This window comes from Rhea americana, unplaced genomic scaffold (genome assembly GCF_003343005.1).
Source record: "Rhea americana isolate MKP2758 unplaced genomic scaffold, rheAme1 scaffold_19, whole genome shotgun sequence".
Taxonomy (NCBI): domain Eukaryota; kingdom Metazoa; phylum Chordata; class Aves; order Rheiformes; family Rheidae; genus Rhea; species Rhea americana.
The window spans coordinates 1,148,247-1,164,157 of NW_028186038.1; the positions used below are offsets into that span (position 1 = coordinate 1,148,247).

Consider the following 15,911-nt stretch of genomic DNA (forward strand, 5'->3'; position numbering starts at 1 on the left):
CCCCAGGAAGGTTCACCTCTGCTTGTTCTTTTTAAAGGAATATAACATATCCTTGAGAATACACAAATGAAACAGATAACATCTGACCTAGCTGATATCTACAGAAGCGAGAGATGTAAGGAGGGAAAGAGGTGGTAGTTAAAGGAAAAATTTGGCAAGGAAGGAGAAGCAGTTTGTTTGAGCCATCTAACTAGTAGTAAATGCCGTATAAAGTATTTTACTCTAGTTCACTTTTTTTGAGTCAGTACTGATTGTAAGAATTAAAAAAGTATCACCAGATGACTTTTGGGTAATTTAATGCAGTTATATAATTAATTTAATTTATCATCCATTCGTATAGTACAATTGAAACTATCTCAGTCTCGGCTCAAATAGAGACTCTCCTTGCCCTCAGTAAAAGTCTTTCAGTTTTAGAAGTTTTCTTAAAGACTACTGAAAATGTTACTCAGATCAATACAGAACTTCATCTACCAGTGCTGTTAGTTTTGCACGATATGTAAGAGGTTACCTGTTTGTCAAGACTAAACATTGTACAATTTGTTACGGAAATACCTTAAAATGTCTAACAAATGGATTCCTATTGTGATGACTCCTAACTACCTTATAGACATATCTATTGCTGGGCATCATGTTTTTTCTCGCATAGAGTTCAATGATGTACCCTGTCTCTCTTTTCTCTGCTTTGAGAAAATCACTGTGTAAGTCAAAGTGAATCATCTTTAACACTGTACAACTGCCTTATCTTTTAAAATGCTTCCTTAGTCTGAAACAAATTTTGAAACAGTTAACCCACTAAAGAAGATCAATGAGCAAACTTATTTATGCAAAGTTGAATCATATGATGATGTTAATGCTCCTGGCAATGCTTGTGAATAGCTCCATTAGCAGGGAAGTTGTATCATTAAGTAACATCATGTGGTATCCTCTCTCTTTCATTCCCAATCTCTTAAGATACTAATTAGGGAAGTATTTGTGTGCTGTTGTCTAATTGCCTCTCTGCTTCCATCTAAAATATCTTGGGCCTATTCTAGGCTTTCATTGTCTTTGGTGATGTTTTCCTATTTTATAGTTACTGTTTTCATATGCTTTAGGTCGGGCTTGTAGTATTTGGTTAAAAAATGAAGGTTTTTTTCACTGAAGTRAAATGAACTAGAGGAGGTGTTTGAATAAATGTTCTCTGAAAAAAAAAAAAGTTTATAATCAGACCTTAGGACTTCATGCAATTAAAGCAATGGTATCCTGTTAGTTTGCAAATAAGTAATTGAGTATTTAATTATCTTAATTATCTTATTTACTCAGATACTTAGCTGCAATAATTTTTCCATTAACACCAATAATTAAAATTTTCTGTGGCTTGATAATGAATATATCAAGCCAATTGGTTCCCAGTGTAATAAAGTCCTCAGAAACAATATACGCAGTGCAGATTTTTTTAAGTTTATTCTGTTTCTTAGCAGTGTTTTCTCGGATAGGCAAGCTTAACTAAAATATTATACTTTTAAAAACAAAAAGTRGTGAATTGTAATTACTTGTAGAATTTCCTCTACCTTCTAATTTAACTTGTGTAGCGGTTTTCCTTGCGTTTACTCGTAGTGTAGCAGTAAATAATAAATGTCATCATACAATACATACCAGTTGTAATGGTGATTCTGAATTAACAGGTCTAAATAATTGCATCTGCARTAGCATTATAACCCAGAAAGCCAGGAAAAAAGTTATATAATAAAGCCTTCCTGGAAGTGGCTTCCTGCCAATAACCCTTTTCCTTCTTAGMCGGAAATTCTGGAGTGTTGTTTTATCTAGAACAGCATATTAAAACTGTCAGTATGTTGGAAAGGTCCAAAATTCTCAGGAGTTTCCTCATTTAGGAGTGACATACTGAATTCTACTCAAAGGTATATTTGTGGCTAGTGGAAATTATTTGACATGGGTTTACATAATCTCTGTCTGACACCCTATTTAGTAAGTAAGCATTTAAACTCTGCCCTCAGATCAGTTTTCAAATATTAATTATGCACTGCCATGAAAGTGCATTTTGTTAATCCTGAGTATTCAGGCAGTATTGTTTCTCAAATTTGCATTCTAACATACTGTAAAGCTCAAGGCATAAAGTCTAATGCATATTCATATTGGTTTCTATTTGTTGTTTTAAAATGGAGCTAATTATTCACTCTACAGTTCACTCTAAATTTTAATGTGCTGAACGTTGGATTTTACGAGTTTTATARTTTATGTTATTCAAGGGCTGCTGCTTTAACTCTGTGCAAATTAGGGGGCAGGTCCTTAAGTTTCTATTTCCAAAACCAGGGCAGTATTTTCCTTACGTTTACAAGACAAAGGTATGAAACAGAAGATTTTAACATCTTTTTATTTATATTATTTGTTTGCCTGAAGGATTGTTTTGTTGATCACCCTGTTCATAAAAGTGAAATGRAAGTCCCTCTCATTCTTTAGCATTTAGTTTATAATCTATGTATCTGGAATATATTGTCAATTCAAAATCTGGGACAGAATACAATTGACTGGTTTATGTTTTGTAATATCTTATTTCTACTTCTCAATATTATATGTCTTTGTGACTCAAATATTTCACACWCTGCAATTTCCTACTACGCAATAGTAGCTTTTTCTAAAGTTAAACAATTATTTGATAGTTGAAAAACTATATTCTAGRGATCAAACCATTCATCCCGGGGAGCGCTTTTATCTTTGTCGTCCGTAAACACTGAAGGCAGCGCTGAAGGATGGGCGGGCCGACACTGACAGATTACCTTTGCTTTTGTTTTCCTGCTTAACTTCGGTGGACTCTGCGCAGCGCTGTGCTCCCCTGTAACTCGGCCCCGTGGGTTCAGCCGTCGTCGTCCTTGTTCTCAGGTGTTCCCCGTCTCTGCGCTGTGTTGGGTTATGTGTTTCAGGCAGGCGTATTTTAACTAAGCGGTGCTTGCATTCCCGAGGGGAGCTGTGTAACGCCAAATGGACAAAAGGAGGCAATTCTAGTTAAAAATTGTAAGAGGCAGAAATAATTGGCACCTTCCAACTTCCACTGCGTTACACAGCAGCGTGAAGTCTGTTTCCTCTGCGTTCCTCACAGAGCCTGAGCTTGCTCTGTGCTCTTCACACGTGAGCAACGCTGTCAGTTCGAGGAAGATGATAACGCAGTGGTTATGGACGTGTGATCTAGGAAACGATGAGGTGGGTGGCTGCAGAGATGAATATGCCTCTTTTCTGAGAGGGTCTGCTTTACTGACTGTCATTTCTAAAACACGAATTTTCAAGACATGAGAAGTGCAACATTATGAGGACCAAAAGAGTTCAGAGAGCTCAAAGGGCAGTGGAGGGCCTACCTCTCCTTGGAAAATGGGCCCTGGAAGAGAGGCGCCAAGTTCCCTCTCTACCTTTCAAAATCTTTCTCAGAACACGGCGCACCCTGCGGCACCCCGCTGCGCGTGCCGCGAGGGCGCTCGGCCGGCCGGAAGCGTCAGCTCATGCCGAGTTCCCTTCGGAAAGTATTTTCGAGGGACTCGTAAAAGCGTTGTTCTTTCAAAAGAAGTTACAAATCGTTACTTTTGCAAAGGGTATGTAGCCATGTTCTCTGAGGGAGAAGTTTTCTGCCAGCATCGGGAATATAGTTCAGAATAATCGTCCGTGGTGACTGAACTTAGGTGTCTGCATCACACAACCCGCTTAGCCGGAGGACTCTGCGGCAGGATGTGAAAATTTAAAATGTGTGCGTGTGACCGGTATGTTTTCTTTTTTAGAGAAAAAGCTTTAAAATACCAATAATATTCTGTAGTTTATTTTCTAAGATGCATGCACATCCATAATGGATTAACAGCATGTTTTAACAAACCATTTATTTGCTTTAGGAGTGACAGGGAGAAGCTGTTTCAAACAGGATCTCTCATCACCGTCTATCTCTAGTCACCTCCTACTGAACTTAAGGTTGAATACTGGGGGTCAGGAGGGAAAGAAAACAATAATTAAAGGGAAAAAGTTGATTGAGCTGTTTTTTCTCCTTCAGTACGATTAGCACGTGAGAAGCTGGCTGAGTACTCTACTGTATATCATTATTTCAAACATTTCTGACTTGATTTAACTTTAATGGTGACTTTTTAAGTTGCATTTCTGTATTTTGTGCCGAGCAGCTTAAATAAGAAAGGCTGTAAAAGTTCTCCAAAGATCTTGTTTCTATAAATCTTAATCCTGGAATTCTTTTGGATTGCCATTGGACTGTTACTCCGAGTTCCCCCCGCCTCCCTGAACGTTGTCAGGGGTTCTTGTACTAAAGCTCAGAAAATTATTCTTAGACTAACAGAGGTGGGGAGTAAAGCAGGAGTGTTTACAGAGTTCACTTCTAAATTGACTGTGATAAGTGGCGATGCAATGTATTATGATTAGAGGTTTCTGGGAGACTCTTTAAGAAGGTTAACTGCAAGGCAGCTCTCAAAAGAAAGCATTTATCTTAGTGGTCATCCTTCAGTGTTTTATACTACTGAGAATTTTTTTGTGGGTGGTTAGAACCATTTTTTGTGTTTTATTAGCTGTATCTTGAATACCTCCTGCAAGCTGAATGACAGTTCAGGGTTATTAAATCTGTTCTTAATACATTCTTTTATCCATAGTTAATCTTGACTAAATATATGTTAGTGAACAACCCTTTTTGCTCAGTTGTTGCCCATATTTGTTAAAAAATTATTCCATTTGACGTTTGTTTAGGCTGCGGTTTGATAAAATACTGTTTACAATATACTTTTTCAATTTGGCGTTCAACAGAGTCTTTCATGGATTTATTTCTTCTTGCATTATCTTATCTTCCCTTCTAGTATACTACGGCTTCCTTTTCATATTAAGTAATTTTTTTCAGTTCAGGACAGACACTTTCCCAAATGCATACTCTACGTCTGTGTTGCTAGAGATCTATAAGATTGCACTTTTCAGATGTCAGGTTACGTTTATAATTGAGTTACTTTGGTATCATTGGCTTTCTCCAGTCCTGTGTATGGTATTTTTCTTTAATTAAAATTATTCTTTAATGCCACCTCCAGTGACTTTGCTGAGAGATTTAAATGAGCTCCTTTGTCTAAAATCCATGACTATTATCAGATTAATAGTTGATAGATCCTCCAAGGAAAGATATCTCTGTATTTCACTGAGGAGTGGCCTAAGCAATGAAAAGTCTGTTTTATCTGTGATTGCTATCTTGGTAATTTTCACAGAAACTTGATCATTCTCAAGCTCTGTGTTGTTCTTTATTAGTGTAGATGTAGAAAATTAAATTTAAAAGATCTTGGACCTTAGCTCCAAGGACAACTATATTAAAGGAGACAGAGGACATGTCAACTAAAGATGGTTTCTCTGTTTTGTCAAGACCCTTTAAACTTTTGTTCTTGTCTTTGTGGTGCTTGCAAATCCTCCCAGTTTCAAACCTCAGTGAAATGTAATAAGCAGATTTTCTGGTCCATCATTCATGTAGTTAATGAAAACATCAAACAGAATGGAATCTGGAATAGACTTTGGTGGAATTCCACTTGCTTGAATAAATAAATTGCTGGCTATTATGAAAGGATTTTTCCTACCATCTTTAGCTGACATGTATAGAATTATACGGTTGCTGGTAAACTTAGGCCTTGGAGGACAATCAACCATACTGAAGTCKTTTCTAACAGATATTTGCCCAGCTTATTTAAAATGACTTCCTATGATGGAGACCATCTTTTCCCGGCAATACTTAAGTGCCGTTATCATTAGACCTTGGCTAGGCAACTAGCACAGCTTTTACTTCTTGCAGTTTATGCACATTGATTCATGTTCTGTCTGCTGTGGATATGAATAGTAGTAATAAAAAGTTCTGTTTCACTCTGAAACAACATTCTGTGTTCTTATTATCATGTCCTCGCTCATAGCCTAATTATTGTAGCTCTTTCAGGTTTGTTCCTGTAGGTCATTTCCATGATCRTTTTTGTTTCTCTCTCTTGAATGGTCCCCGCTTTTTTCATGGAGAATCATGTTCAGAATGTATTTAGTATTCCAGCTGAGTCCTCCTGAAATAGATCAAAAGGGACACTTYTGTCTTAATGTCTATTTCTAATTATACTTTGCAGTATGATGTTTGCTGTTTTCACAACAGATCATCAGTACTGAGTTCCTCCTTAGCTTTCCAAACTGTTTCTCTGTTTTGTCAAGACCCCTTAAACTTTTATTCTTGTCTTTGTGGTGCTTGCAAATCCTCCCAGTTTCAAACCTCAGTGAAATGTAATAAGCAGATTTTCTGGTCCATCATTCATGTAGTTAATGAAAACATCAAACAGAATGGAATCTGGAATAGACTTTGGTGGAATTCCACTTGCTTGAATAAATAAATTGCTGGCTATTATGAAAGGATTTTTCCTACCATCTTTAGTTTTGTTTGTTAGTACAAAGTATCACTAAGTATATTAAGATATTTTTACAAACTTTCTTGGTGTTTCTCCCTGGAATCATTAATACCTTAGACCCTGAGCTCACAGTTGCAAGTGTGATCATCAAGATACTGCTGTATTCACTGTCTTTGTATTTAGGAGGCTGACTTGAGGTTGCTATACCGCCGAATGCACTCAGGCTTTGCCAGGGGAGGCGAAGTTTCGTTTCCAGAGTTTTGCTCTTCCTGGGAAAAGTCCTTCTTCCCCTTGTAATGGGCAACCATATAGTGGAAGCTATATAGATGGGGAYTGCTAGGAATTATTTTCTTAGCATTTGATAAGTCAAATGAAAATGCAAAGTAGGAGACTGATAAGACGGAGATCTTACTACAATGGAACAAATGCTGTTAGATTTAACATGTATTAATCTGAGAGTTTAYTTAATTTTACTACGTACAATTAGAGTGATTTTTCTTGGTGTTAAAAGTACTACCCGAGTATTTGTATAACGGATTAGTTTGCCAAAAAAGAGAGGAAAAACTACTAATAGCAAAAAGGATTACTCTTTATAAATATTACTGTTAAAGAGTGTCATTTAATTCACTACTCTAAYAAATTATTTTAAAATGTATTTTATTACCATCATTTATTAAACAATAAGGAGACATTTTGGCTGCAAATAGTGATAACATCTCTATAGAACTGTATTTGGATAGTCATTTCTTTTGCTGACACAGTAGATAATTAGGAATTATAAATTATACTTACACTCTTAAGCATGCTGGCTGGAGAGTATATCAGAGTGTGTGTTGTTCTTGGTACCAGTTCAGGTCCTGATTTTAAAAAATCCTCACGCAGAAATGTGTGATGACATTCAGTTTCTAGTGGTGAACTACTTACCTGAGAGTTTAGATGAAGACTTTTCCACCCCTTAACATTTTTGAATGAAATTTACTTCATGTTTGTTAGTGAGAAAGTCATTATTGTCAGTTATTTTGTTGGAATCTTAGCCTTGTCCCTAGTGGTCAGATAAATCTGTTTCARATATTTCCCTCACAAATTGTAATGCACCATCATTTTTAGCAGAGTCACTGGGTAGCTAAAGTAAATTGATTCCGTTCATCAGATTTGTTCTTCCCCAGGAAATCTCAGCTGTGCGGACAGGGTGGTGCAATAACTTTCACGGCCGGGGCAGACCAGCATGTGATACGTAATAACACAGAGATGTAACGATGTGGAGCTCCAGGGCTCCACCAGCTCCACCAGGCACACCAGCGGCTTCACAAATGCTCGGGTACACTGCGATGCATCACTAGCATGGACTATGTCTTCTTGGAAGCTGCACCTTCCAGGGACTCAGTGGAGGAACTATAGCAGTGTTTGTAGGCTAGGCCATGCAGAAGTGAGGGAGGTTGCTTTGGATTTTTAGATGCCCTGTCATAACCTGCATCTTTATTTTGTGCTCTGTAGACTCTCTGTCTTTCCTTTGCATTGAAGCAGTTGCGTAATTACTAAGGATGTAAGCAAACAAAGTGTGTCCTTTGGTTGAAAGTACAGTTCAGTTCAGCTCTGCTGAACTCTTTTTAACCTGGATGTCTGGTTAAATGCCACCGGATTATATATTTGAGGTTATTACTGTTCAAATTATCCATGATAATAGAGGTAGATAATACATGGACAAACTCCAGGAGCGTGTCTGTGCAGACAGGTGCAGACAGATGCAGGCTCGCTCTGCCCATGCCCTCAGCAGGCYGCAGGGGAGCCAGCCCCAGCCTGCAAGCCGTCAGCACGCCGCGTGGCACTGTGCCCAAGCTCAAACACCTTGCTGCTGAGATAAATTAGGCTTTACAGCTTCTGAACTGAAGCTGACTCACATTCAGGCAGCTTCAGGAGTCCTGGCAGTGTGAGCTTGGACATGCCCATTTCTGTGGATGTATTCTTCATTCCACATAACTGTGGAAAGATTTCAGTAGAAATCCATGTCTTTGTATTCTTGTGCAGTCTTTTCTCAGCATTCATAGGTTTAAGCCCTCCCAAGACCACTTACATTTACTATAAAGATAAAAATTWAAAAATATGTTGACAAAAATAATACAATTTTTGGGGGACGGGATTTGAAGTTCTGTATGTGCTGAGGATTGGATACTAATCTTAGAGKATCTCAGTGAAGCATTTATAGAGTCATATAATAGCAGCTGCTTCACATGACTGTGAACTATTATTTCCTGGACTTGTTTGGATATGGAGTGGTATGATAGGAGGTACTTTGCCAAGATAGCAGCAGAGATGCCCCGAATGGAATTGTACCGTGAACCAGCACGTTGTCCATATTGTGTGTGAGCGTTTGGACAGGTTAACAGAGAATAAACGCCATGGAAGAGCRTACAGACAACTGAGAAATAAGATTTTGTTAGCCTGCCATTGCAAATACATTCTCATAACCTCTGGTTAGCTTTTGAAAGCCCTCAACATCACCAGTTCAGAAGCAGTGCACCAGGGTCTGCAAAAAGCCACTGCAGACTCCAGAGTGCCGGTTTTTTGAAGCTCGCTGGCCGGCTCTCTTCTCCTGGGGAAGGTTTCACCTCACCTGCCGCTGCAACRTGGGGCCAGGCAGTGTTGCGCAGTTATGACCACAAGAATATGTAACTATTCTGACTGGTGATACAAGAAAGATGAATGTGAGTAAATCCCCTTATCAGATGTCAAAACAGTACCAAATATGGCAGTAGCTCTGACTGTCGTTTCTCACTAATCAGGTTTGTGTTTTCACTGCCAATCTTCAGGCCGTGAAATAATGCGAATTCTGGAAAAGTAAAAATTCAAAGTACCTCAATTTAGTTTTCAAGTCGATTTAGAAATTTTGTTCTGTTTGCAGGTTCTTTACAGCCAGAGTAAAATCTGTGTTACATGTAATAAAATAACATCATTAGAAACCTAGTAGGTGGCAAGTACTTACCATGAAACTTGGTATTAGATGAGCAGATATACCTATAAAAAGTTAAAATTAATCTAATTAGATTTTAAAACCCTGGGAGTTCTCCGATACAGCTTTCTTCACCTATTTTCACCGTGAACATGTTGGGTTTGTGACCGTTAAGTCAATGATTCACCTTTAGATATTAAATAGATATACTTCTAGAATTAGAATATGTCACTTACATTTTGCTGTTTATCTGAGATGCTTATTTTACAGTAATAATTACCATGAATTAAAGACTAGAACTTAATCCCACTAGTGTTAATTGCAAACAGGGCAGATCCTTGGTCTACCTATCCTGAAAGTCAGAAGATTATTGTGAAGCCTGCTTTTTTAAAAAAAGTTCAAAATATCAACAAAACATCAACAAAAATAGTTGCATGATGCAAGTTGAAAAATGTTTTGGGGGAGACCAAACTACTGGATCATTGTCAAAATTTCTGGCTAATCTTATTTGTAATTTTAATTCAATCTGCTATGAGATAACTGCAGAGAAACTAAGGAGTAAATTAGAGTTATTTATTTAGAAGAAGAATATTTTATGCAGTAATGCAGTATGCTGTTTCTTTGGTTGCAGAATACTTGTTTCTCGTGCTTTCTATCAGAAAGTTTATGCTATTACTACCAAAAAACAAAAAAAATTCTGGGTCGAAGACACATTTCTAAAACAGAAAGTAGGCTTGTATGTGAAATGTACTACAGAAAAAAAAAATGATATTGTGTTCCATTTTTTTTTCTGTCGGAACTAAATGCTAAGAAATGTATATATTAGATTTTATATGGTGCATAAATTCTCTGCTTTCTGCAAGGTGAGAGGACTAACTGACTGCATTTCAGTGCATTTAGTTCAGGTTTTAAAGAAAATTTTAGGGAAKTAGTATGTTATTTGAGCATAACATTAAAAATCCGAGAGTCTGGTACAAATTATTGTGCAGCAAATTTTTTGCATTATTTTGAGGCTTATGGGTAACAGTAAATACATCTCACAGTTTATATCTGTAACATTCAGATTAACTTTATAGATTTGTGACCCTTTACTATCTTGTATTCTTTAATACCTGTTATTAAAAATAATTAATAGCTTTTTATTTAAATTAAGACTGTTGGAGACTTATGGCATCCTCTTTTAAACATCATTTAACCGTGATTAGAATGAAGAAGACAGAATAATAAATGAGACTATTTAAGTGTATGAATAAAATGCAACTGTTTATCTAAAATTGATCCATGTCTCATAACTTAGAGAGTAAAATAAATGAGTTGTTTTTCTTTGACTCCATCAGAAATATTGTCCTTTAAATATTTACATTAATACATTAGGAGCATTGAAATAAAAGTGAAATAGCTTTCTTGACATTTTTGCTGGCAAGCAGAAGACTGTGAGAATTCCAAACTTTAAGCTCACCTTGACTGTATGAAGTTCACGAGCCATATTGTTACTTTATTAGCAGTTGAAACTAAAGGTTAATTTATGGCTCATTTATTCATGTTTATATTTTAATGATTGATCTTATGTAGTTCTGAAAAAAAGGCATAGGCCATAACATATTCCTTTCTAAAAGCTATTAAATATAATATGCTTTTTCTTGGCTGATATGTCATAGTCTATCATTGAATATGTTGCAGAAAGTGAACATATATCTTTTATTTAAGAAAATAAGGGACAGATTGTGGTATTGCCACCATGACCAGTTTAGAATGTAAGAAGTAATAAGTTGCTTCAAGATCTATGATTCCAAACTATATGTTTTTAAAATCGTTGTTGTCATATGTCCTCATGAACTACTTATGATGTGATCTTATCAGTTCTATATGTTTCTGTATGTTTCTGGATGCTCTGAGTTTCTATTTGCTTTACTGAGATTGAGGAGTCAAGATTCSAAAGGCAAAGGGTTCCTCAAGAACTGTTAGATCAAGGAACTGATTTTCTAGGTGTTATACTTTGCTTCTGAAATTATAGTTGCATAGTGATGCAGTGCATAATAATAAATCCATAGGGAACTTCTGGGTAAATGAGAGGAAGATGTCTAGAGAGTAGTAATTTTTGTATTGAGGCCTCCAGGGTACCAAATTAAAAGTGTAAAATATAAATGTGTTGTATTCAGGAAAATGAATTTTTTAAAAAAATCAAAGTTTGTTAAGAGCAAGCCAACTCACAGRAATATTGTAAACTACCATATTATATGGTAGTAAAAAATGCCAAGATAAATGTTTATGATAAAATAATGAAAATCAATAGAAATAAYCTTTTGATTAATCATTTTATTTCATGATTTCATTTTACCTGAAAATATTTGCTATTTAAAGACTGTTCAGAATTTAATTGGTTGTTCTCCTGGTGGTTAAAAGAAACATCTCTCAAGGTACTTTAGTTTTAATGAGAAGATAACAATTTTTAATTTACTCTGTTCTATCAGACAGGAAGCATTGCTTGCTGCAATTAGTGAAAAAGATGCAAACATTGCCTTGCTTGAACTGTCTGCTTCAAAGAAAAAGAAGACTCAGGAGGAAGTAATGGCTCTTAAACGAGAGAAGGACAGATTAGTACATCAGTTAAAACAGCAGGTGGGGAGACATTCATTTTCATATTTTTATGGCAACTGAAGATTGGCATTATTTTCATTTGTACTATTTTATTCTAACCTCATACTGAAAGTCTTCAAGCCAGGCCTGACATGTGACAGCAGTTGCAAAAGGTAGGAGGTACTTAATATAAATGTTTCTGTATTGCTTCTTTATGGTTGTTATGCTTTTAGCTGCATGTTTGCTTGGCTCATATTATATGCAGCCAATATACTTTCTGTTTTCCCTCCTCATATAGCTTCCACCTTCTTCATTACGTGCAACAGAGGAGAGCAGAGCTCTTTGCAGTAAAGCAAGATCTATCCTTTCTGTTGACTGTTTCTAACCTTTTCTGTTCAGTTATTTGTTCATCTCTTGTAAAATACTTGTCTGTTCAGAAGGTTTCAGGCTTTCTGAGAGGTTATCTGGAAATCACAATTATCCTTAAAATACATTCCTAAGTGAGTAAAAATCACCCTGTTTTAATAATCATAAGTCTTTTGAGGTTTTAGTAGGAAACATGTAGTTACAAACTCTAGAAATTAACTTATCACAAGCAAATTTGTGTTCTGCTTTATTATAGAGGAAAATCACCGTAACAGATACAGTACACATAATAGGCAGTAGCCAAGGATCCCTTCTCTGTCTAACTGAAATGTTTAAAGTAGCTTGAAGACATACTGTGCAGTGACTACTTGCTCTAATTTGTAKAAGATAATACTCATAGCTAAAAGAGGTACTGTAGGATGAGCAAGAGGACAAAGGATGTTCAGATAACCTAGGTACTAAAGACTTGTGCTGTGTGTCGTATGCTTATGTTGTTAAACACCTTTTCTCTTTCAGAACAACTGAGGAAAGGTGAGAAAGATGTTTTCAGACCATATATGGGAGTGCTGTATCAGATGTTTTCCTTTGTGAGACTGAGTTCTGTGATTGTTACTTGAGGAGGTGGAGAATGACATCGGGCAAAATCCTTCTGGTCTCCTTAGCCTCTCGAAGTAACCACTCTGCTGTTAGACACTGTGCCATTTCACAGCTGAGCATGTCATGTTAATGATGTTTAGGACATACTGCATAGTCAATGTTATGATTCTTCATTCTGAATCATGCATTACGTAATGTAGATCTTCACGCATTTGGTAACAGAAAGTTAAGGAAAACCCTTGCTGCTGAGCTAAATTCCCAATAGCCCTAACCTCATGCACCTAATCATTATAGCTTTCTCCCACAGGTCTATAAAAATAAGAAACACCCCCTGAGCATGAACTTACCACCCACTCATGACGCTGACTTCATTACAGACATCCCAGCCAAGTACCTGGGTGCCAGCCATGATGCACACATGTCTCAGGTCAGTCAGCTGTCCAGGAGACATTTCACCCAGATTTCATATTCTAAATAGGCAGATAGGTTTTATGCTTTTTAGTACTTGATCCCACTGTGCTGCGTCTGCAGAAGATATTAGATTCCAAATAATTGCAGGGATTTTTGTTTTGTTAAGCTTCGGAAAAGCAATGGCTGTTATTTTCTATGTTTCAGATCATTTTTTTTTTCACCCTCATCTTATTGAGGAGTAAATGAATATGCAACTTTGTTGTGCCCTATGATATCTGTCATGGATATTTTTAAAATGCTTGCCAAATATGTGGGAAGACTGTTTTGCCCTTTTCAAAAAAAAAGAAACTCCTCCCCTCTCTTTTTATGCTTAAGATGTTGCTGAAAAGTGTTCAGACATTCCTAACTTCCTTCAGCAAGAGTGGAGGAACAGCAGAAAAGGATTTCTAGAGAGACATTATTTTGGATAACTTTGGTTAGAGTTGTAACCAAATAGTTCAAATATCTCCATCATTTATAGTGATAAAGATCTTCAGTAAAGCTATTTAACTAGATTAAATTGATGCCAAAATAATCTCTCTTTTATCTCCGACACCACAAGAAAAAGGGGACACCAGGAACAGGAATGTGGTTTAACTAGGTCACAACTTTATTACACTTAAGCGTTATCTGATAATAGAGGTTGTAGGGTTCATTCATACTGCTTTAATCCCTTTGGGGGGAACCACTGTTGACCTCCAAATCTTCCACATGTATAACCAGCACCATTGCTTGTTATTGCTACTCTTCCTTGATAAAACTGTTTGCACTGTGGGCAAAAGTGATAGATTCTACACTCTGTGATATATCCACCCTGTTCTTCAGGTTTATGAAATGAGTACACAATAGTGAATCTATTGTGATTTACTTTTATCAGAGAACTAAGACATTAGTGAATGATCAACTGTAGCATCGGATTTTTTCTAATGGCCTTATTCCTCCCATTCCACATTTTCCGTAACTGTTACACTGCAGAAAGATTTTAAAAAAAAAACCCAAACCCTAGCTTCTCTACCCTAATGTAATAATAAAAAGGACAAATATTTCTAAATATTAGAAGATGTCCGACTAGATGATGCAAAACATTAGGCCCCCAAATCCACTCCTGTCCTCAACCTGTAGAGGGAATTTTTACTTTCGTGATCAAAGCAAAATGGTGAGCAGTGATAAAAATCTGTATTCCCTTTGTGTATATCCACAGCAGCAGATAGATTTATGATACATCTCCCTGCCCAATCAAACAGGAAGCCTTCTGTTCATGGCTACAGAGGGCTGGTATCTCATCAAGGCAGCAGGACAAAGGGTGAGAAATGCAGACCATAAAGAATCCAAGGACTTTCTTTTCATGTTGCTCCTTTTCATGTTTGATGTTGCTCCCTGCAAAGGTTTCCTGTCCTTCAGTTGGTGATGGGACGGCTAGGCTGAAATGAGACATTGTGGCTGAAAGTCATGTTAGCAGAGCACCAGTAAGAGTAGGTTTTTCCTGTTAAACAAAGAGATGTCAGCTGGTATCAGTAAATATGTGCATATAAATAAGAGGATGCAGGGCCTTTTTTATCCTTCAGAATCATTTTTTCAATTCATACACGTCTTCTGATATATTTATATCCTATAGGAAGTTCCATTCTTAATTTGCACATCAAATAATGCATAAAAAACGCAATTCTCTACTGCGTTGCTACAAAATTGGTGCTGTTCTAGCTGCATCTATTTTAAGAGATTTCTTCATTAAATGAAAAAGTATTTTCTACTGCATTTCAGGAGAAAGTTATTTTTCTCCATCTATTTCTCTGTCTTCCTTTGACAATTCCTGGCAATTACTTCTGAAGTTCCCCAGATTTTGAGAAGTGTTGTCTTCAGAACCTGACTTTCACCTCACTGTTTCATTAGAGCTGCAAAAYGCAGAACAGCGGATGTTGTGGTGAGGAGCAGCACTCAATACAGATTATGTCTTATAAATCATCAGAGAAGCTATTGAGGAATCATTTGTAGTTATGTTAGAATGTTAACTGAATTTAGAAATTTACCTTAAACATATTTTGGCTTTTCTTGGAAATCTACATGTGCTATTTTAGATGTTAGCAAAACTCATAGAGAAGCAATGTCTTGAAGTTTCTTTAGATGATCCTGTTACATTTACCTCATTATATTATGGAATTCATTTTATGATGCTACAATTAAGCTTATCTGCTCTCCTTTCCTACTGTCTGTCTCCTAATAACATCCTGTTTTTCAAAGAGTTGTCATTTTAGCAAAAAAGCAATAATCTGAAATTAGACTTCAGTGAGGATGAGGTTTACCTTTTAAAAATAGAAAATATTATTTTTATCAAGTTTTATTTTGTGGTTTTTATAGACAGGTGAATCAGCTTGTCCTAAATAAAAGATGTTCTGAATCTTTGACCTGATGCTGTGTCATCAGACCTCTCAGACAGCTTTTGATCAGCTTTTTGCTTTTGTTTGCAGTTTAGGGAGTTTATGTCTCAAAATCTCTTTGAGACTCTGCTTCTGCTACTGTCTACCCCAGTGGCATCCTAGACTTTGTTAAATATTTGATAAACTCCAAATCTCTATTTCTAGACATTTCAAATCATGCTGTAC

At 36.5% G+C, this 15,911-nt stretch overlaps 1 protein-coding gene across 1 annotated transcript in view; it reads left to right on the forward strand.

Moving 5' to 3' along the window:
* ERC2 (ELKS/RAB6-interacting/CAST family member 2) overlaps positions 1-15,911 on the forward strand; it is a 499,935-nt gene that overhangs the window by 332,273 nt on the left and 151,751 nt on the right. The window contains exons 17-18 of the mRNA XM_085302360.1: positions 11,793-11,940; positions 13,169-13,288. Coding sequence (XP_085158486.1) covers positions 11,793-11,940; positions 13,169-13,288 — 268 coding nt within the window. The remainder of the gene's footprint in view (positions 1-11,792; positions 11,941-13,168; positions 13,289-15,911) is intronic.